A 22,522-nucleotide genomic window follows, 5' to 3' on the forward strand; every position below is an offset into this window, starting at 1 on the left:
TTATATTTTAAAACGACACTTTTCCTTTTCACAGACACAACCACTGCAATTGGACAATATAACTCACAGGGCTGAGCTTTCTTTATGCAGGTTTGCATCATATAGGCCTATGCAACTGCAATTCAAAAGTAACTCTATGTGTTTATATAATCAGTTTTGTGTTTGATTACTTTCAGTTAATAATTTTTGATTATAAAGGTCAGCCTAGCCAGCCAGCCCTAGATTGAATATAGCCTAAACCAAATTCTAAAACAAATAAATGGGCTATAAATTGGCTACATAACATTACCATTTTGTTTACCCTGGCCTGAGGGCAAGACATTACAGGGCACATTGGCTGTAGCCTATGCAGCTGCAGTAGTTCTCAGTAGCCTAGTTGATCAGACTGAGAAATCGACTTGTTTTCTTCGCATGCAGTTTAGGTGTAGGGCAGCTGCAACATTTCTGTGAAGAGTTCTTGCTTGTGTATGTCAGGAGTGATGTGTTATCACCTTTGCTAAATAAATACCGGAGGTCAGTGGAGCAGCACACGCTTTCCTAGACCTGTGATTTCCTGTGATCTGATTGGTCACGACACAGAACGCACAGAACCTACAGCACTCGTATATAAAGGACAGAAATGCTTACATAGTGCACAAGATGACAAATCAAGTCTCGGGTTATGCAGTTCAAGTCCAAGATAAGTCATGAGTCATAGATGCTGAAGACAAAGTCAAGTGGCAAGTGTTTTTTCTTTTAGCCAAGTCATGTCTCAAGTCACAAAATCTGTCACGTGACTCAAGTCAACACCTCGGATTTTAACCATTGAAGACCAGTAGAGACCATAATATTGGAACCATTAGAACTTGATGTAGCCTTGTAGTTTGCTTGTTCACCATGAATGGTCCAATAGTAACTAATACAGACCTTTTTTGAAGGGAATAAACCACACGCAACAGGGCCATTTCCTGACAATCTGATTTGCTTTCATAGAGGACTAGACAATGACCTGAATTGTTAGGATGACCACACAATGTATTTTCATCATGAGTCGAATCTATTGGTTTTCTACCAAAAATTGCAAAGGAAATGTTGTGACACACAAGAAAGCAGGAAAATGTATAAAAGATTGTGGCGGTATATCAAGAACAGCAGCATCTAGTGGTCAAACCCTGGTACTTTCTCACTATTTTAAGGTAAATAATGCAAGGGACTTCAATAACTAATTTCTCTGAACAGGGTGAAAAAAGAACATCACCAGATTCACAGGTAATACATTATATAGTATGGAGAAGCAATACTCCAAGCTGAAGCTTCATACTACTTGTCAAACATAGAGAACCGATACAGTATATTGGTTGCTGGGGTGGGATTGGCATAGGGTGTGGGTGGTCCGTAGGTAGCTTTTGACAATTTTGGGGGATTCCTCATGTCTTATAGACTGGGATAACTATTGAATATTATCTGAATCCTATAAATGTAAAATTGCCTATTTGGGTGCAATAAATTAGCTTAATTTCTCAGAGAACAAAATAATGTTTCAGGAATGCCAGTGTAACTATAGAAACCATTTCAGAACAATCTGAGATGGTGGGTGTCATGGCTTGCTCAAATGACATGGAACAACTCTGAAATCACACGAGGGTGTCACATCAGACATCACGGCCTAAATGTTAGGCTGTTTAAAACATCAGCAGCATTAATAGCCCCCGGGCTACATGCTGAATAAGTCAATTCACTCATTAACAAAGCTAACACTGCTAATGCCCAGCTTCAAATAGAACATGACACATCAGGGTAAAATCATTGGCAAAGGCATTGTGTTTGTCATTTGAAACTTATTTGGAACATAGGGTAGATAGGTGGAACACATTTTCAAAAGCCATCTGTTTCATTGATGAGGGATTTGGATGCAGGAGATTTGATTATTATTATTATTATTATTATTATTAGTTGATTGAAGAACAACAAAGGTCTCTCCAAATTGCCATCAAATACTTATGTTGACGGACAATGTGAGTTTGTCGTTTAGTCAACAGTAGGCTCATACACAAGCAACAGAGCGCAATAGTAATGGCATATTTTTGTTGGCACTAACTCCATGGTTCGATGCCCAAAGTCTATGGGCAAATGCATGGAGTTTCTGTAGGGTTTTTGGATAAATGCCAAAGTAAGGTCTGTGATAAACACAGGCTTCTCATATCTTATACTGAACAAAAAAATATTTATGCAACAATTTCAAAGATTTTACTGAGTTACAGTTCATTTAAGGAAATTAGTCAATTTAAATAAATAAATTAGGCCCTTACCTATAGATTTCACATGTCTGGGCAGAGGTGCAGCCACGAGTGTGCCTGGGAGGGCATAGGCCACCCACTGGGGAGCCAGGCCCAGCCAATCAGAATGAGATTTTCCCCACAAAAGGGCTTTATTACAGACATAAATACTCCTCAGCACCCCATCAGATGATCCCACATGTGAAGAAGCCGGATGTGGAGGTCCTGGGCTGGCGTGGTTACACGTGGTTGTGAAGCCAGTAGAACATACTGCCAAATTCTTTAAAATGACTTTGGAGGCGACTTATTGTAGAGAAATAAACATTCAATTCTCTGGCAACAGCTTTGGTGGACATTCCTGCAGTAATGCCAATTGCAGGCTCCCTCAACTTGAGACATCTGTGGTGTTGTGACAAACTGCACATTTTAGAGTGGCCTTTTATTGACTCTACCACAAGGTGCATCTGTGTAATGATCATGCTGTTTAATTAACTTCATGATATGCCACACTTGTCAGGTGGATGGATTATCTTGGCAAATGAGAAATGCTCACTAACAGGGATGTAAACAAATTTGTGCAAAACATTTTAGACAAATAATATTTTTGTGCGCATGGACAATATCTGGGAACTTTTATTTCAGCTCATAAAGCATGGGACCGACACTTTACATATTGCGTTTATGTTTTTGTTCAGTGTATATGTTTTCTTCTATGAGATCGGCTAACGTAACTTTAAAAAAAAAAAAAAATTAAAAATCACAAAGCACATAAGTCCTCATAATTCATAAGGTCATGTTAACTGGCTGATATCTCCTAGAACAAAATGTATAAGATCTCCTAAATCTGTGTTAACCTCAGGCCTTATTTTTCAGCGTTTATCCCAAAACTCTATTCTTTCCCCCCATAGGAATGGCTGAACGAACCAGAGGTAACTCATTTAGGTTTCTTAGGACTTCAAGCAGGCAAGCTCTATTTCCCTAACCTATGTGTTCTGTCGGTTTTCCAGATATCCCAACGTAAACATTCACAACTTCAGCACCAGCTGGAGGGATGGCATGGCTTTCAACGCCATCCTCCACAAACACAGACCTGACCTGATAGACTTTGACAAGCTGAAAAAGTCAAATGCCCACCACAACCTGCAGAATGCCTTCAACCTGGCAGAGCAACACCTGGGCCTCCACAAGCTACTGGACGTAGAGGGTTAGTACAGAGTACACACATGCAAACACACAAGCACACACGCATGGAAACGTGAACACGCACATACTTCATGATGCATTACATACTCTGAATATACTCATCGGCGCATGACTCTGTACTGTTTTACATAGTCCTGGAATTCCATAGTCTGGTGAAAACAACACATACAGTACAGAACAGTAGGAGGCTGGAGGAGGTGCTTACACTGAAGCATACTGCACTCTAGTCCTGCCTCTCGTGCATCTGCCAGTGCTTTATGCCATTATGATAGTACATTTATACCCAGACATTTTCACCTGACACCCAGTTATGCCCTTAAAGAATGCCATATTATCCCGGTATGAATACATGGAAACCTGACAACTGTTACTACTGTACAACACTTACAGAAACCACATCATGTGTAGTTTGTGGTCCTTCTGTAGCTCAGTTGGTAGAGCATGGCGCTTGTAACGCCAGGGTAGTGGGTTCGATTCCCGGGACCACCCATACGTAGAATGTATGCACACATGACTGTAAGTCGCTTTGGATAAAAGCGTCTGCTAAATGGCATATATTATTATTATTATTATTATTATTTAGTTTGACAGGCCGCTACTTCTGGGTCGCGTCTTTAACGGGTGGCTGACAGACCCATTATTGGAGGGTGACGGGTACAAACAGAAAAGCAATGTTCACCGCTGGAGCTCTTTCTTTTTAAGCGTGGCAGAGTAATGGCTGTGTTAAATATTTAGTAAGCGGTGGTTCTGAGATCTCAGCATGCTTTCTCAGAGGTCTGCAGTATGGGGAACAAAGAGACGCAGGCATGAGAACGCTTCCGAGCATAGCAGCCCCTCTTCCCCGACTGCCTCCGTCTAAACATAGCTACTAAATCAATTTTCCCTCAAATAAATTGAATTTTTCTCAGCAGAGCAGGGCGGAAGCCAAGCCCTCTGTTGATGTCTGTAGATTAGGGAAACATGGGGCTGTCAAAGCCATTTATGTCTGACTCTTATTGTGCGTGTGCATGTGCGTGTGTTCGTTACCTCTACAGATATCAGCGTGGACCACCCTGATGAGAAGTCCATCATCACCTATGTTGTGACCTACTACCACTACTTCTCCAAGATGAAGGCCCTGAAGGTGGAGGGCAAACGGATTGGGAAGGTGAGGGGTCAGAGTTCGCATCTTCCACAACCTGGATCACAAGAGAACAAAGTATCTTGTCCTGTACTTCTCCAAGCACAATCATTCCCTTTACTTTATGACAAGGCCTTATATTTGAACTTTCTCACCGACGTAGCTGTAATCAGTATATAATGTATGTACTGTTATGCTGATTCACCACATTCATCTCCCAGGTGCTGGACAATGCCATTGAGACCGATAACATGATTCAGAAATATGAGAGTCTGGCCTCTGACCTCCTGGAATGGATTGAACAGACCATCATCATCCTCAACAACCGCAGGTTTGCCAACTCCCTAGTGGGGGTGCAGCAACAGCTCCAGGCCTTCAACACCTACCGTACCGTCGAAAAGCCGCCCAAGTGAGTCACACACACACACACACACACACACACACACACACACACACACACACACACACACACACACACACTTACATGGCGGAATTAAAAAGTCTCACACCATATCCTCCACCTATGTTCCACACAGCAGTTTGTAATTTACTGTAACATTACAGTATCAATTCCCAGAATTGACTCACCAAGGACTAAACTGAAACTGTCAGGATTCTAGATGTGTATTCTATTACTGTTATACAGTTGTATCAGATTCATGGTGAACTTATGCCTCTTGGCACACTGCTCTTGCTAGTATCACTTTTTTTATTCAAGCTTCGTGTCGGCATTTGTCAGAGCTTTTTCAGAATGACATTTTTTAATTCTGAGAAGTGGCTAAAAGTAAAGCTTGCTTAGACAGATGTTTCAGCCTGTTGAAATGGACTCTGACACCATTTCCACAGAGGCAACAATGTCACCCCTACTGCTGACAAAATACCTCTCCCTCTGTGGACTACGGTCCTTGGACTACGGGCAGAAAAAATAATGCTGGTCTTTATGTTGACAGATGGAGCTGGATGGCTCAACGCAAAAGTCAAGAGGCCACCAGCCATTAGGGAGATTAGCCAAATTCCACTAAGTCTCTCCTCGGTAAGGTTTACGCTCAAAATGTAAATAGTTTCTGTTTCTGTCAGGTTCACTGAGAAAGGCAACCTGGAGGTTCTCCTCTTCACCATCCAGAGCAAGATGAGGGCCAACAATCAGAAGGTCTACATCCCGCGGGACGGAAAACTCATCTCAGACATCAACAAGGTGAGACCTATTGCTCTTTAAAGAACAGGCTCTTATCTCGAAACATACACTCAGAAACCTAATATGTGGTTCCTCAATTAGAATGGATTAAGGTGATTGACAGACAGTTTAAGGGCGGTAAGTTGATCGACAGTGGGTTAAAATAGATTTAATAGATAGACATGGTTTCTGTAAGTTTGGTATAGTTGATGACAGGAAGCTTTACTTTGCTTTGTGCTAGGTGGATTTAGTTGCTAGGTGGATTTAGTTGGTGCAGTTGCTAGGTGGGTTTAGTTGTTTGACAATATGGTAAGACCATAAGACAAGGTTTAATACGGTAGATGTATTAGGTCCATAGAGTTCTGTACCGGGCACCTGTGTGACTGTTACTCGATCGTGTGTGTGTGTCAGGCCTGGGAGAGGCTGGAGAAGTCAGAGCATGAGAGGGAGCTGGCTCTAAGGACGGAGCTGATTCGTCAGGAGAAACTGGAGCAGCTGGCCCGCCGCTTTGACCGCAAAGCCGCCATGAGAGAGACCTGGCTGAGTGAGAACCAACGGCTCGTCTCGCAGGTAACACACACACATACACTCATGAAAACACTAATGCTGCACGCTCATTGATACACACACACTATTGGTACACACTAACTATGACGCCACTCCTACAGTATTGTCTACATTAACTCTATTGGTTCATAGCATTCCCTTGTGGTCATACAGAGTAATGTACAATGAAGTCATTTCCCTCCCCTGATTCATCCTCATGATCTTGACCTGTTTAATATCCCTGCTAGTTCTAAAAACATAAACTACTGGGTGGAGATTATGTCACTGCTTAGCAGTTAGATACAAACCTGTAACTCTCCTCACTCCTTCTTTCTCTCCCCCTCTTCCGCTCTCCCTCAGGACAACTTTGGCTTCGACCTGCAGGCGGTGGAGGCCGCCACCAAGAAGCACGAGGCCATCGAGACGGACATCGGAGCCTACGAGGAGCGTGTGCAGGCAGTGCTCTCCGTGGCCAAGGAGCTGGAGGCAGAGAACTACCATGACATCAAGCGTGTGACAGCGAGGAAGGACAACGTGCTGCGTCTGTGGGAGTACCTGTTGGAGCTGCTGAAGGCCCGGCGCATCCGGCTGGAGATGAACCTGGGCCTGCAGAGGGTCTTCCAGGAGATGCTTTACATCATGGACTGGATGGATGAGATGAAGGTGAGGAAGATGATGATGGAGGGATAGATTGGGGACTTTGGTTGGATGGTGGGGTAAGAATTGTCTTGATACAGTAGCTTACTCAGTCACATATTTGTGCTGTAAGAGCTATTGCCTATTTCTTAGTTGCATTACCCACTATTGACCCCAGTGACCTGTGGCCTTCCTGACCCTGGAGATGTGTCCTGTATCTTCAGATGCTGCTGCTGTCTCAGGACTATGGGAAACACCTGCTGGGAGTGGAGGACCTGCTGCAGAAGCACACTCTGGTGGAGGCTGATATTGCCATCCAGGCCGACCGCGTCAAAGCCGTCAACAACAACGCTCAGAAGTTCGCCATTGATGCAGAGGGTGAGTAACATGTTCTGGAATTACAGTCGGTTTTGGGTGGTACGTGATTATACTCTCTCTGTGGGTGATACCTGTAGGCTAAGAGATGTGAGATTAATTGTATCCTGAAAGGGTATATATAGCCTGTTATAAAATCCAAGCCAATGCTGCCACCTGTCAGCAAAATAAGTCCTTGATCTTTGTCAATTAATTAAAGCCTGTATTCTCAGTTCAAATGATACAAGTGTGCTAATAATTGTGATGTGTTCCTGTCCCCTCTTTAGGCTACAAGCCCTGTGACCCCCAGGTGATCCGGGACCGAGTGGCCCACATGGAGTTCTGTTACGCAGAGCTGAGCCAGCTGGCCGCCGATCGCTGCGCCCGCCTGGAGGAGTCCCGCCGCCTCTGGAAGTTCTTCTGGGAGATGGCCGAGGAGGAGGGCTGGATCCGTGAGAAAGAGCAGATCCTGTCCTCGGAGGACTGCGGTAAGGATCTGACGGGCACCGTGCGTCTGCTGAGCCAGCACCGCGCCTTCGAGGATGAGATGATCGGCCGCGCCGGCCACCTGCAACAGACCATCAAGCAGGGCGAGGCGCTGGTGGCCGCCGACCACTTCGGAGCCGACAAGATCCGTGAGCGCATTCAAGACATCCAGGAGCAGTGGGCGGCCTTGGAGAGGCTATCTGCCGTTAGGAAGGCCCGGCTGGAGGAGGCATGCAACCTGCACCAGTTCCAGGCTGACGCCGACGACATCGACGCCTGGATGCTGGATGTTCTCCGAATTGTGTCCAGTGCCGACGTGGGCCACGACGAGTTCTCCACCCAGGCCCTGGTCAAGAAGCACAAGGATGTGGCCGAGGAGATTGCCGGCTACCGACCTGTCATCGACGCCCTGCACGAGCAGTCCAAAACCCTGCCCGGGGAACAGACTGGCTCAGAGGAGGTGCAGGGGCGCCTGTCGGGCATCGAGGAGCGCTATAAGGAGGTGGCTGAGCTGACCCGGCTGAGGAAGCAGGCCCTACAGGATGCCCTGGCACTCTACAAGATGTTCAGTGAGGCAGATGCCTGTGAGGTGTGGATCGATGAGAAGGAGCAGTGGCTCAACAGTATGGAGATACCAGAGAAACTGGAGGATCTGGAAGTGGTTCAGCACAGGTAAAGATAACCAGCCTAACCATGCTTATTCAGTCCAGATGCATTATGTCAGTTGATATATTTGGAGATTTGCTGTTTTCATTTCAGGACAACCCATTCTCTTGAGGCAGACTGTGTAGACATATAACTCCCTCAGTGAAACCACTTTGCAAAGAAAATGAGTTGTAAGAATATTTCCCATCATGTTTGCAGTAACTTTGTATGTTTGTGACAGCTAGAATGAAATGAATGTTCTCCCAGCAGTTTGATTGGCCATTGGAATGTAGCACAGTGAAAGGGATGTGTGAAACTAACACTTTTTATGCAAGCACGGGTGGGCCGCTCGTGTAACGTGTGGGAACTAGACTCCTATAATTCATGTTCCACTTAACAACAGAGCCCACAATGTTTTAGAGCCAATCATTCTAAAGTCTTCCCACACTGAGAAGAAACAGGCACTTGTCTTCAGTTTGCTAAGTGTTTTGGACAGTGGTTCAATGCTTGTTTACTCCAATGTGTGTCTTTGGTCTGAAATGATCTCTCCCCCTCCACACTGTTTACTCACAGTGCACCGCATGGAATCATTCCCAGACTCCTGTTTCATTGGCTTAGCTTCTGTGTGATATACTGGCAACTGGAACATGACATTATAGTTCAGCTGGAAACAAAGCATGTTAACGGGATTTACATTAAGATTACATTGTTTCCATATGTTTATGTACAGTACACTCATTCCCTCTACCACCTCTACCGTTTCTACCTCTACTCCTCTACCTCTCCCTCTCTAACTCCCCCTCTCTACACCATCATCCTCCTCCTCTTCCTTCCCCTTTTCTACCCCCTCTTCCCTCGCAGGTTTGAAAGTCTGGAGCCAGAGATGAACAACCAAGCCTCACGCGTTGCCGTGGTGAACCAGATTGCTAGGCAACTCATCCACAGTGGTCACCCCAGTGAAAAGGAGATCAAAGCCCAACAGGACAAACTCAACACCAGGTATAGTAACACCCTACATCAACCTCAACACCAACTACACTTAACCTCAGTTAATAACCTCTAGTGGGAAAGTAGTGTTCCCTGACTGTGTGTGTGTTTCGACATCTCTCTAGATGGAGTCAGTTCCGTGACCTAGTTGACCTGAAGAAAGACTCCCTCAACTCAGCTCTGGGTGTACAGAACTACCACCTGGAGTGTAACGAGACCAAGTCGTGGATCCGCGAGAAGACCAAGGTGATCGAGTCCACCCAGGAGCTGGGCAATGACCTGGCCGGGGTCATGGCCCTGCAGCGCAAGCTCACCGGCATGGAGCGTGACCTGACCGCCATCGAGGACAAGCTAGGAGAACTGGGGAAGGAGGGGGAGCACCTTGCAGCCGAGCACCCTGACCAGGCCCAGGGCATCATGGGTCGCCTGGGGGAGATCACAGGAGTGTGGGATGAGATGAAGGGCACCCTGAAGAACCGCGAGGAGTCCCTGGGCGAGGCCAGCAAGCTGCAGCAGTTCCTCCGGGAGCTGGATGACTTCCAGTCATGGCTGTCCAAGACCCAGACGGCCATTGCTTCAGAAGACATGCCCAACACACTGACGGAGGCCGAAAAGCTGCTGGCGCAGCACGAGGGCATCAAGAACGAGATCCGCAACTATGAAGTGGACTACCAGAAGATGAGGGACATGGGGGAAATGGTGACCCAGGGCCAGACGGACGCCCAATACATGTTCCTGAGGCAGAGGCTGCAAGCCCTGGACACAGGCTGGAACGAGCTGCACAAGATGTGGGAGAACCGTCAGAACCTGCTGTCCCAGTCCCATGCCCACCAGCTGTTCCTCAGGGATACCAAGCAGGCTGAAGCCTTCCTCAACAACCAGGTAACATCACATTACACAGTACAGACTCCATTTGGCTCACAACAATGTTAGTGAGAACTAAGCAAAATAATATATTGGATAGACTGGGTGGCACAGTGTCCAAGGAGACTTCTGAAAGCACGTACCACCGCATTTAACCCTGGGAAGGTGACTGGGAGTATGGTTGAATATAAACAGTGTAGTTATTCACTCCGTAAGGCAATCAAACAGACAAAATGTCAGTATAAAGACAAAGTGAAGTTGCATTTCAACGGCTCAGATACGAGACTTATATGGCAGGATCTACAGACAATCACGGACTACAAAGGGAAAACCAGCCAAGTCACGGACACCGACGTCTTGCTTCCAGACAAGCTAAACACCTTCACCTATCACCCGGCTACTCAACCCGGAACCTTAGAGGCTGCTGCCCTATATACTGTACATAGACATGGAACACTAATCATTTTAATAATGTTTACGTACTGCTTTACTCATCACATATATGTTTATACTGTATTTTAGTCAATGCCACTCCGTCATTGCATGTCCTAATATTTATATATTTCTTTATTCCATTATTTTACTTTTAACTTTGTATTGTTGTGAGTTGTTAGATACTACTACATTGTTGGAGCTAGGAACATAAGCATTTCGCTACACCCGCAATAACATTTGCTGAATACGTGTATGTGACCAATAGCATTTGATTTGATTTATACTGCGACTAGCGATTGCGTCACATGCATCACACTGTTGGAGTCTACTCAACTTTGGTGAAATAATGTCCTCCTTCTCATGCAAATGGTTAAAAAAGAAAGTGTGTGTGTGCATGTGTCAGGGTGTGTGTGTGCGTTCCTGTGTGGTCTAGCCGAGGAATTGAACCCCACTCTCATTATTAGTGCGATGCTAACAGAGGCAGACGGCTCTATTAGTCAGAGCATTGTCTGACTGGACGACATCACTGCCCTGTTCAGCACCGCCACTCACATCAGAGCCAATCAGACGCACACACCCTCTGTGGGCTCAGTCCTCTAGAAAGATTTCTGAGAGAAACACCATGTAAGCTGTTACTATGCTACAAGTAGGCTACAGTATACAAGAGTCACCTGCTTGTTCTTGATCAAGTGTCAAATGGCACACTCCCTAACACCTCTACTACCCTCTCCTTCTCTCCCACCCTCCCTCTCGCCCTCCTCTCTCTCTCGCAGGAGTACGTGCTGGCCCATACTGAGATGCCCACGACTCTGGAGGGGGCAGAGGGAGCCATTAAGAAGCAGGAGGACTTCATGACCACCATGGACGCCAACGAGGAGAAGATCAATGCCGTGGTGGACACCGGACGCAGACTGGTCAGTGACAAAAACATCAACGCTGACCGCATCCAGGAGAAAGTGGACTCTATCGATGAGAGGTATTGAATGCTTTGTAAAAAGCGCTATACAAATATTCTGTATTTGGAGAACTGGGGCTGATTTTGTGGTAGCCATCTTGTGAATGTGTTTTACTCCAGTGATAATTATGGCAGCGATGTTATGTGCTTAGATTAAACTGAATTACATGCATAAAATGAAGATGTACATGCATATAATAAATTGTATGTATAGCACTTGTCAGGTTTGCATAACATCATCTAGGAGTCTAATTAATTAAACCAATACACAAAAAATATGTTTTCGAGCCGTAACCTCTCTGTGCTAAATCCATCACGTTTTAACCCCTGTCCTTCTGTTTGTGTAGACATCAGAAGAACCGCCTGGCGGCCAGTGAGCTTCTCTGTAAGCTGAAGGATAACAGAGACCTGCAGAAGTTCCTTCAGGACTGCCAAGAGGTGAGCTGCCATCTGCCCCCTACCAAACCCTTACAACACACCCCTCACTTACTCCCCCCAGCCCCCCACTGCACAACACCCATATCTGCCAGCTAGGGCTACCCCCACACTTCATTCCCACACAAGGAAACCCGAACACCCACTGATTCCTCCCACCAGCTCTATAGAGTACAGTACTGTAGGTGGAATTTCTAAGTAATTGTGGTTGATGCCAAACTGTGGTTGTGTGGATGAGTCTGTGTGTCCGTCTGTCTCACTGATTGGCTCTCTGGTGTGTGCAGCTGTCCCTGTGGATCAATGAGAAGATGCTCACGGCTCAGGACATGTCGTACGACGAAGCCAGGAACCTCCACAGCAAATGGCTCAAACACCAGGCCTTCATGGCCGAGCTTCAGTCAAACAAGGAGTGGCTGGACAAGATCGAGAAGGTCAGTGACTAAATGATGGCTGTCTGATCTTTTTGACAGTTTCGTTGCATGCCTTCTCCCTGTTTATGTTTCGTGAGTGTGCGTGGCCCTTAAGCTCTGTGTGTGTTTGTGTGTGGGTGTTTTTCCCCTGTGTAAAGATGCTTATGCCCCCCAAAACACTCCAGACTGTTGAGCACAGCCCTCTGTTGTGGATATTTTAGTACTAAATGCAGAGAGATTAAGTCATAACAACCACGTTGGCTATTATTATATTTGTGTTCAGTGGAATTAATTTCAAAACAAGCTTTCAACGGAATCAGCGCAATAAGCTCTGCAGACTAAAACTAGTAGTTTGAAAGTTCAGTATTGATGCTTGTATACATGAGTGATTGTGGGCAGAGTCACATTGCTCAGGTCAGATTGGAAGAATGTCCAGTGTCTTCCTTTCTGAATGATATTAGTGTAGATCTATTTATCTCCATTAATGTCCTAACATGGTTTTCTCCAACCCAATCCCAGGACGGGATGCAGCTGATAGCTGAGAAGCCGGAGACCGAAGCCATGGTGAAGGAAAAGCTGGCAGCGCTCCATAAGATGTGGGATGACCTTGAGTCCACCACCCAGACTAAGGCCAAGTGTCTGTTTGACGCCAACAAGGCCGAGCTGTTCACCCAAAGTTGTGCCGACCTGGACAAGTGGCTGGTGGGAGTGGATGGACAAATCCAATCAGACGACTACGGCAAAGATCTGACCAGCGTCAACATCCTGCTCAAGAAACAACAGGTATTGTATTTTTATTTTTAGGTAACAGTTATTTAACTAGGCAAGTCAGTTAAGAACAAATTATTACTTACAATGGCGGCCTACCAAAAGGCAAAAGGCCTCCTGCGTGGATGGGGCCCTGGGATTTAAAAAATAAATACAATATAAATATAGGACAAAACACACATCACAACAAGAGAGACACAACACTACATAAAGAGAGACCTAAGACAACAGCATAACAAGGCAGGAAAACATGACAACACAGCATGGGAGCAACACAACATGACAACTACATGGTAGCAACGCAACATGGTAGCAGCACAAAAACATGGTACAAACATTATTGGGCAAAGTCAACAGCACAAAGGTCAAAAGGGTAGAGACAACAATACATCATGCAAAGCAGCCACAACTGTCAGTAAAAGTGTCCATGATTGAGTCTTTGAATGAAGAGATTGAGATAAAACTGTCCAGTTTGAGTGTTTGTTGCAGCTCGTTCCAGTCGCTAGCTGCAGCGAACTGAAAAGAGGAGCGACCCAGGGATGTGTGTGCTTTGGGGACCTTTAACAGAATGTGACTGGCAGAACAGGGGTTGTATGTGGAGAATGAGGGCTGTAGTAGATATCTCAGATGGGGAGGAGTGAGGCCTAACAGGGTTTTTATAAATAAGCATCAACCAGTGGGTCTTGAGACGGGTATACAGATATGACCAGTTTACATGGGAGTATAGAGTTCAGTGATGTGTCCTATAAGGGATATTTTTTACATTGTGGTTTCATATTAGTTCACTTGCATAGCCAAACTATGAGTGAAATGTTAAGCCTGATATTAGGTTTTCTCTTTTCCTTTAATTAGGAAAATTGCAGCATAAGCTACACCGCACACATATGCCGTGTTGGCTCAAGGTTTATTATGCAGATAGTTTATTCATACTAGCGAGTGGCGCTGTAGCGAGCAGACAAACCACGTTATGTAACAGCCCATGCTTCTCACATACACCCCCCCCCATTATGTTATCTCTCCCTCGCCATGATGTGTGGAGGAGCCAGTTCTGTGTCTGTGAGATGTGTAGTGTGTGTGAGAGAGACAGAGTAAAACAGAGAGAGAAATGGAGCGGAACAGAGAGCACTTGGTAGAAATACAGTAGAGAATACTGATTGTATATTAGCAATTATAAACGCGGTGGTTTGAGCCCTGAATGCAGATTGGCTGACAGCCGTGGTATATCAGACCGTATACCACGGGTATGTCAAAACATTTATTTTTACTGCTCTAATTACGATGGTAACCAGTTTGTAATAGCAATAAGGCACCTCTGGGTTTTGTGGTATATGGCCAATATACCACGGATAAGGGCTGTGTCCAGTCACTGCGCGATGCGTCGTGCCCAAGAACAGCCCTTAGGCGCGGTATATTGACCATATCCCACACCCCCTGTGCCTTATTGGTTATCTGTGTTATTAAAGATTGTGTACCCATGGTATCCTTTGTGTAACCCAGACCTAAAATGTGTGCATGTGAGAGAGGGAATGTATTTCCACTGTCTGTTCGATCTGCGAGAGAGAGACTGGAAACTCCTAGAGCACAAACGAGACGGAGAACTCTGGAACGCATGCTAGGGGGTTGACCAGAGAGGGAGCTAGAGAGAGCATGCTATGACTGTCTCTCTCCTCTCTACTCCTCCTGGTGTGGCGTCCCTAGATGCTGGAGAGCCAGGTGGAGGTGCGTCAGAAGGAGGTGGAGGAGCTGCAGAGCCAGGCCCAGGTCCTCAGCCAGGAGGGGAAGGACACAGATGAGGTGGACGGCCAGCGCCGCATCGTGGAGAAGAAGTTCCAGCAGCTGCTAGACCCACTGAGGAAGAGGAAGGGAAACCTCATGGCCTCCCGCGAGATCCACCAGTTCAACAGAGACGTGGAGGATGAGATCGTAAGTACATTAAGCCTTTAATCATTCATCTTTAATCGTGTGTCTGTCTGTTTCTGTCTGTCTGATGTTGTGATCCATTTCTGTCTCTGTGTGTGTGTCTGTCTGTGTGGCTGTCTGTCTGTATGTGTGTCTGCCTGTATGTCTGTCTCAGTGTGGGCGTGCACATGTGTGTTTCAGAGAACGAGTAAAAGAGATGACGTACTGTATGCCTACTTATGCAAATGTTAATTGTATTTTTATGCAAATGTGAATAGGCTACAGTACGTTTGTGCTTGTGTGAAATCCCTGCCCTATGGTAGTGTGGAATAGCAGCAGAAGCTGAACAGCAGAGCAGTTCCCTTGTGTCTGAAGTGATTTAAGTGATAAAAATCACTATTTTGTATTTTTTTTCTCCTCTTTTGAGGGAAGGCACCCACTAAGAGTAGCAGCAGGTGCATGCTTTCATAGCTGTGAGGGTTTGTTTATTATTGTAATGACTGTATTGACTCCTTTCATACAGGCAAGAAGGAGCAGGCCTCGTGTTTTGAAATGAATGGGTTGGGTCTCTGAATAGAACTGATGTGTCTCATCTGTGTATGTCATCAACTGCATTTAAAATGCTTTCCAAAAAAAACGCTTTGCCCAAATCATGCTTTTCAAGTGGTTAGCTGTTGTAGCAAATGCAATGACAGAAATGAAACATCAATGTATCAGTCTTCTGAAAATTATTCCTACCTATTTCTGTGTTTTCCTCATAGCTCTGGGTTGAAGAGAGAATGCCACTGGCAACATCTACAGACCACGGAAACAACCTGCAAACAGTCCAGTTACTCATCAAGAAAAACCAGGTAAGAAACAAACTCCCGTCAGTTTGAACCTTGAACAGTATTTCCATCCATAGAATATTAGCATTTACAGTACTACCATTAGAATCCAGTAACAGATCTATTTCTGTACCAGATAACCACTGTACTTTTAAATCAGCCGACATCATTCTGACCTGCTGCCCTTTGACCTCTCCCCCACCAGACCCTGCAAAAGGAGATCCAGGGCCACCAGCCGCGCTGTGACGACATCTTTGAGCGGAGTCAGCAGGTGCTGAAGGATGACGACAACAGCCCCAGCGGCGAGGGGATCCGCCAGCGGCTGGCCGACCTGCGGCGCCTGTGGGCCCAGATCCTGGAGGAGACGGCCAAACGCCATGGACGCCTGGAGGAGGCCCACAAGGCCCAGCAGTACTACTTTGATGCTGCCGAGGCTGAGGCCTGGATGAGCGAGCAGGAGCTCTATATGATGTCAGAGGAGAAAGCCAAGGTGAGGGGTGCAGTGTGTCTGAAAGCTAAAATTGCTATTCATAAGCAATCAGAATGGGGTTTGAATGTGAAGTAGGATGGTGACTGGACCTGATAGGATGAGTAGCAAGCCGTTAGAGATACAAAGTGGTTTTTGGTTAGGACTGGTGGGTTGTACTCCAGTATTTTGTTGTGATGGATCATTAGTAGGGGAAAAGTTGAATAGGAAATTGGGTTTGGTTTCAGGGCAAGCTGCTTTTTTGTAACAGGGCAAAGCTGCTGGATAGGAGGGCTGGTTGATACTGTACCAGGGGTATTGCTGCACTTGGTAGAGTTAGTTCTATGACCATTGCACAGTAAGTTGTTGGTTTACCAGGCAGAAGTGGGTCATTGTCACGAGGAGAAATTAGGAAGTCAGTGGAGGGCAGTGACTTGGTCTAACAGGCTGAATCCCAATTATTCCCCTTTTCCTTGATGCTCTGCCCTCCATTTGCATAAGTGCCCCAAAACTGAAGGAGTGAAAAATGTAGAGGGTACAGGAGCTAATTAAGACCTCCGATAGCCTCTTCAACCAAGCCAGCAAGGTTGCAGGCTCCAGAGCTGTCCCAACAAAATACAAAATAGTTGAGAGGCGTACCTAATTATATGACGCATGCGTTTGTGTCTGATTCCAAGACTTGACACATAAAACAAACTGAGGGATTTGTTCATTTGAATTTAATTTTTGTTTTGTTATTTAAAAGTGGAACATGAATTGCATCATCCAAGTCAGGAGTGTGTCCCGAAGTTGATGGGTTAATTGATCCCTTCGCCACTCTCTGGAGTTTTGTTAGCAACACGTGACAATGGAGGGACGTCTGAGCGAGTTGGTTAAGGGCGAGGGGATGATTTGAGATTCAGCGAGGGCTGTGTGGTATTGGATGTGAAAGGTGAGTAGACAGAGAGAAGTCTTCCAGGCCATCATTCTATTTGTCCTTGACTCCTTAAGTCTCCTTCTACAGGCCTGGATCTCTGTGAGACTAGTCTATTTCTAGTCAATACTGTGCCCTCTACACTGATTGTAATGTGCCTGTTCATACTCACTGTCTGTGTCTGTACCTTGACTCTGTCACTCTCTCTGTGTAGGATGAACAGAGCTCCGTGGCCATGCTGAAGAAGCACCAGATCCTGGAGCAGGCTGTGGAGGACTATGCTGAGACTGTCCACCAGCTCTCCAAGACCAGCAGGGGCCTGACGGCCGCCGGACACCCAGAAAGGTGAGGGGTCTCAGGGGCTTATCCTCAGGGTTAACAATCCCCTCCAGTGAAAATTGGAAGTTGAATCCATGGTCCTATTCACCAATTTCAGACTAAAGAACGTTAAAGGGATAGTTCATGATTTTGGCAATGAACTCGTGAATGCCATTTTTATGTCCAATGTGAAGGAAGTTAGAGGTGGTTTTGCTAGCCAATCCTAACTTGCATTAGTGCAATGACTGAACTTTTAAAGGAGCTGTTCCCATTGACTTCCAGTCATTGCGCTGATGCTAGTTAGCAATTGCGTTAACGTTAGTTGGCAACTTCCTTCAAACTGTGCATTGAGACACAAAAATGGTACCCACGAGTTCATCTGATTCTAGGGAAGTAGATAAAGGGCTGCATTGCCATAATTCCTAACTATCCCCTTAAGGGCTTAAACCCAGAGTGGTCAGTCAGTACCAGACAACTAACATTAGATCAGTGTTAAGGTTAAGCTCCACTCCTGCTGAGTTGAAGTAGGATTTAACCACGCAGAGGTTTAACACTTGACAGTTTAGCATCCCCGAAGATAGCGATGATAGGATAATGTAGTTCCTATATCCTAACCCCCTCCCTCTCTGCCTCCTCCTCCCTCCTCCTGCTGTGTAGTGAACGGATCGGCATGCGTCAGTCCCAGGTGGATAAGCTGTACGCGGGGCTCAAGGACCTGTCGGAGGAGAGGAGGGGGAAGCTAGACGAGAGGTTCCGTCTTTTTCAGCTCAACAGGGAGGTGGATGATCTGGAGCAGTGGATCGCTGAAAGGGAGGTGGTGGCTGGGTCACATGAGCTGGGACAGGACTATGAACATGTCACGGTATGTAGTGCCACCCTGCCACCCATGTTCCCCTGTTGCCAGAGTATCTTGCGGAATATGTCCATTCAGACTTTGCTGTGATAATCTCCCTCTACAGATGCTTCAGGAGCGTTTCCGTGAGTTTGCTCGCGACACGGGCAACATTGGTCAAGAGCGTGTGGACACTGTCAACCAGCTGGCGGACGAACTCATTAACTCGGGCCACGCCGACGCGGCTACCATCGCCGAGTGGAAGGACGGGCTGAATGAGGCGTGGGCCGACCTGCTGGAGCTGATTGACACACGCACGCAGATCCTGGCGGCGTCCTTCGAGCTGCACAAGTTCTACCACGATGCCAAGGAAATCCTCAACCGCATCCTGGACAAACACAAGAAGCTGCCCGAGGAGCTGGGCCGGGACCAGAACACAGTGGAGACCCTGCAGAGGATGCACACCACCTTCGAACACGACATCCAAGCCCTGGGGACACAGGTATGACAATGACACCAGAGAGACGGAGCCAGTAGCCAGAAAGCCAAAATGCCTAAAACAGAGGTTGGACTACAGCCTTAACTAAATGTGCAGCTATAAGGTGAATCTCTCACAGATCATAGACAAGACTTCTCAACATTTGGTATCTGCCTACCCATATTTCTCCCTTTTCCTCCCCAGGTGAGGATGTTGCAGGAGGATGCTGTGCGCCTGCAGTCTGCCTATGCCGGAGACAAGGCTGATGACATCCAAAAGAGAGAGGGTGAGGTGCTGGAGGCCTGGAGAACACTGCTGGAGGCCTGTGACGGCCGCAGGGTCAGACTGCTCGACACCGGCGACAAGTTCCGTTTCTTCAGCATGGTCCGAGACCTCATGCTCTGGATGGAGGACGTCATCCGCCTCATCGAGGCTCAGGAGAAGCCCAGGTACCGTGAACCTGATGGGAAGCGGTTTTGCCTCAGGCTGGTTCTTTTAATAGTTTGGCATTATTGCAGTACACATTTTTTTTCTCCTACCGACTCCCCAACAAAAGCCAGAAAAGAAGGTGTCAGTAATCTCTGTAGTTTTCTGTAAGCAGCTTTTGGTCTGCAGCTTACGCTGTAATCACACTTTCTCAGGTCTGGATTTATGTATCTAATCCTCAATGTTCTGATTGTTGTTATTTACAAAGTTATCCACACTAGCTCACCCCAAACAACCCTCTGTATGAATGCTGTAGCTCTGGCACTGTAGTGTAGCCCAGGTTTTCAACTGAAGACGCAGCTGAATGTATTGCCACCCACGGATGGTTCTTTTTATAACCACTGAAGATGCAGCTGCAGAAAATGGTGAATAGTCAATGTATCAATACTCAATTAATGTCCCAGGATGTCTTCTCCTCTCAGGGACAAAGCAGCACACCAAGCCCTTATCTGGCTCTGGTTTCAGCTGTAATTGTGATAATCACCAGGGTCGACAAGGCCTTCATTATCTGTGCCTCTCAGCTGAATCTCAGCCAGCAGCTTACCATGGAGACAGATGAAGAGGGAGAGAGGAAGAGAGAGGGGGAGAGAGATAGGAGGAGACAGAAATAGAAAAGATAAGAGACAGACAGTCAGGCATAAGGGGCTAATGATGATGTAAGGGGAAGTGGAAAAAAGATACTGGAGGAAAAGAAAGGGGGGAAGAAAGATGGATGGCTAATGGGGTGAAGGAGGAAAAAAGCGGGTGGGCGAGGGGAATTGAGAGAGAGACTTGGTTTGTGTCAGCAATTGCATTGCTCTGTTTCCACTGTCCGAGAGAATGACACCCTATCCTGACTAGAGTAGACTAGTGTTTAGTTTGATAACAGCATGGTCCCAGGTACTCACCCTGGAACATCATTATGTTGAAGGCTGTAGTCCACTGAAATACGTTGGGTGTCAGCATCCTGTCTGGACTGTATGTACATGTGGTTTTAGAAAACATATGCTAGCATCGTAAGTAGCAACGTAAGCAGCATTTCTTGGGTAATTTAAACCCCAGGTAACCTAACCAAAGGACATTAGGACCTTGGTGTGTTCAGTGTGTAACTGGCTTATTGTTGTGTCTTCAAGGGACGTGTCGTCTGTGGAGCTCCTGATGAACAACCACCAGGGCATCAAGGCTGAGATCGACGCCCGTAACGACAGCTTTACCAACTGCATCGAGCTGGGCAAGTCCCTGTTGGCACGAAAACACTACGCATTAGAGGAGGTGAGAGGCCAACAATTTCATAACACCCTCCAACACTCTACTCAGCAAACTGGATGCAGTTTATCACAGTGCCATCCGTTTTGTCACTAAAGCACCTTATACTACCCACCACTGCGACTTGTATGCTCTAGTCGGCTGGCCCTCGCTACATATTCGTCGCCAGACCCACTGGCTCCAGGTCATCTACAAGGCCATGCTAGGTAAAGCTCCTCCTTATCTCAGTTCACTGGTCACGATGGCAACACCCATCCGTAGCACGCGCTCCTGCAGGTGCATCTCACTGATCATCCCTAAAGTCAACACCTCATTCGGCCACCTTTCGTTCCAGTACTCTGCTGCCTGTGACTGGAACGAATTGCAAAAATCGCTGAAGTTGGAGACTTTTATCTCCCTCACCAACTTCAAACATCAGCTATCTGAGCAGCTAACCGATCGCTGCAGCTGTACATAAATCTATTGGTAAATAGCCCACCCATTTTCACCTACCTCATCCCCACAGTTTTTATTTATTTACTTTTCTGCTCTTTTGCACACCAATATCTCTACCTGTACATGATCATCTGATCATTTATCACTCCAGTGTTAATCTGCAATATTGTAATTATTCGCCTACCTCCTCATGCCTTTTGCACACATTGTATATAGACTCCCCTTTTTTTCTACTGTGTTATTGACTTGTTAATTGTTTACTCCATGTGTAACTCTGTGTTGTCTGTTCACACTGCTATGCTTTATCTTGGCCAGGTCGCAGTTGCAAATGAGAACTTGTTCTCAACTAGCCTACCTGGTTAAATAAAGGTGAAATAAATAAAAAATAAAAAACAGATTCGTACCTCCTTCTCTCCTCCGCTCTCTGTTTCTTTCTTCACCCCCATTCTCCTTCTTTCGGTCTACGGATGGAAATGTGGCTCCCTCTGGTTTTGTGTTGCGTCATTAAATGTATAGCTGGGCAAGTCCCTGTTGGCACGAAAACACTACGCATTAGAGGAGGTGAGAGGCCAACAATTTCAAAACACCCTCACAGATTTGTACCTCCTTCTCCCCTCCGCTCCCTGTTTCTTTCTTCACCCCCATTCTCCTTCTTTCGGTCTCCGGATGGAAATGTGGCTCCCTCTGGTTTTGTGTTGCGTCATTAAATGTATGGTGTTTTTAGACTCGTTTAACTTAATTTCCTTCCATTTTCAGATCAAAGAGAAGTTACTACAGTTGACGGACAAGAGGAAAGACATGATTGACAAGTGGGAGGACAGATGGGAGTGGCTTAGATTGGGTAATTCTATCAAATTGTTTTCAGTCTGTTGCACAGTATTAACTAAGAGTGGTGCCTTGGGGCTCACCGAGCATTATCCCACAGTCCCTTGGTATTTCCAAAGGTATCACCGTTACTTTTTACTGCCGTGGTGTGTGACCTAGCTGTGTTTCTGCCCAGTTCTGGAGGTGCACCAGTTTGGAAGGGACGCGGGTGTGGCCGAGTCGTGGCTGCTGGGACAGGAGCCGTACCTGTCCAGCAGGGAGATGGGTCAGAACGTGGATGAAGTGGAGAAACTCATCAAGAGACACGAGGCCTTTGAGAAGTCAGCTGCCACCTGGGAAGAGCGGTTCTCTGCTCTGGAACGGCTGACTACGGTGAGAGGTCGGGGGATGTTCACAACTCACTGGGCTGTCAGTTAAACCATCTAATAACTCAATCAATTTTGTTTTTAAATAGATTAGACATCCATCTGCAATGCTCTCATCACATTTGTCTGTCAGTCAAATCGTGATGTAAGGGTCCAATGC

At 46.3% G+C, this 22,522-nt stretch overlaps 1 protein-coding gene across 2 annotated transcripts in view; it reads left to right on the forward strand.

The window, feature by feature from the left end:
* Positions 1 to 22,522, forward strand: part of LOC118399352 (spectrin beta chain, non-erythrocytic 1) — a 119,068-nt gene that overhangs the window by 88,239 nt on the left and 8,307 nt on the right. For both annotated transcript variants that reach the window (XM_035795379.2, XM_035795370.1), the window contains 24 exons: positions 3,263 to 3,459; positions 4,493 to 4,605; positions 4,800 to 4,987; positions 5,656 to 5,773; positions 6,164 to 6,322; positions 6,659 to 6,961; positions 7,159 to 7,312; positions 7,576 to 8,446; positions 9,281 to 9,418; positions 9,532 to 10,288; positions 11,479 to 11,681; positions 12,008 to 12,098; positions 12,380 to 12,526; positions 13,025 to 13,288; positions 14,972 to 15,196; positions 15,934 to 16,023; positions 16,205 to 16,489; positions 17,593 to 17,723; positions 18,354 to 18,558; positions 18,656 to 19,030; positions 19,211 to 19,455; positions 20,605 to 20,743; positions 21,929 to 22,013; positions 22,173 to 22,369. In XM_035795379.2, coding sequence (XP_035651272.1) covers positions 3,263 to 3,459; positions 4,493 to 4,605; positions 4,800 to 4,987; positions 5,656 to 5,773; positions 6,164 to 6,322; positions 6,659 to 6,961; positions 7,159 to 7,312; positions 7,576 to 8,446; positions 9,281 to 9,418; positions 9,532 to 10,288; positions 11,479 to 11,681; positions 12,008 to 12,098; positions 12,380 to 12,526; positions 13,025 to 13,288; positions 14,972 to 15,196; positions 15,934 to 16,023; positions 16,205 to 16,489; positions 17,593 to 17,723; positions 18,354 to 18,558; positions 18,656 to 19,030; positions 19,211 to 19,455; positions 20,605 to 20,743; positions 21,929 to 22,013; positions 22,173 to 22,369 — 5,680 coding nt within the window. The remainder of the gene's footprint in view (positions 1 to 3,262; positions 3,460 to 4,492; positions 4,606 to 4,799; positions 4,988 to 5,655; positions 5,774 to 6,163; positions 6,323 to 6,658; positions 6,962 to 7,158; positions 7,313 to 7,575; positions 8,447 to 9,280; positions 9,419 to 9,531; positions 10,289 to 11,478; positions 11,682 to 12,007; positions 12,099 to 12,379; positions 12,527 to 13,024; positions 13,289 to 14,971; positions 15,197 to 15,933; positions 16,024 to 16,204; positions 16,490 to 17,592; positions 17,724 to 18,353; positions 18,559 to 18,655; positions 19,031 to 19,210; positions 19,456 to 20,604; positions 20,744 to 21,928; positions 22,014 to 22,172; positions 22,370 to 22,522) is intronic.

The sequence above is a fragment of the Oncorhynchus keta genome, chromosome 2 (assembly GCF_023373465.1).
Source record: "Oncorhynchus keta strain PuntledgeMale-10-30-2019 chromosome 2, Oket_V2, whole genome shotgun sequence".
In the NCBI taxonomy this organism is placed as follows: Eukaryota; Metazoa; Chordata; class Actinopteri; order Salmoniformes; family Salmonidae; genus Oncorhynchus; species Oncorhynchus keta.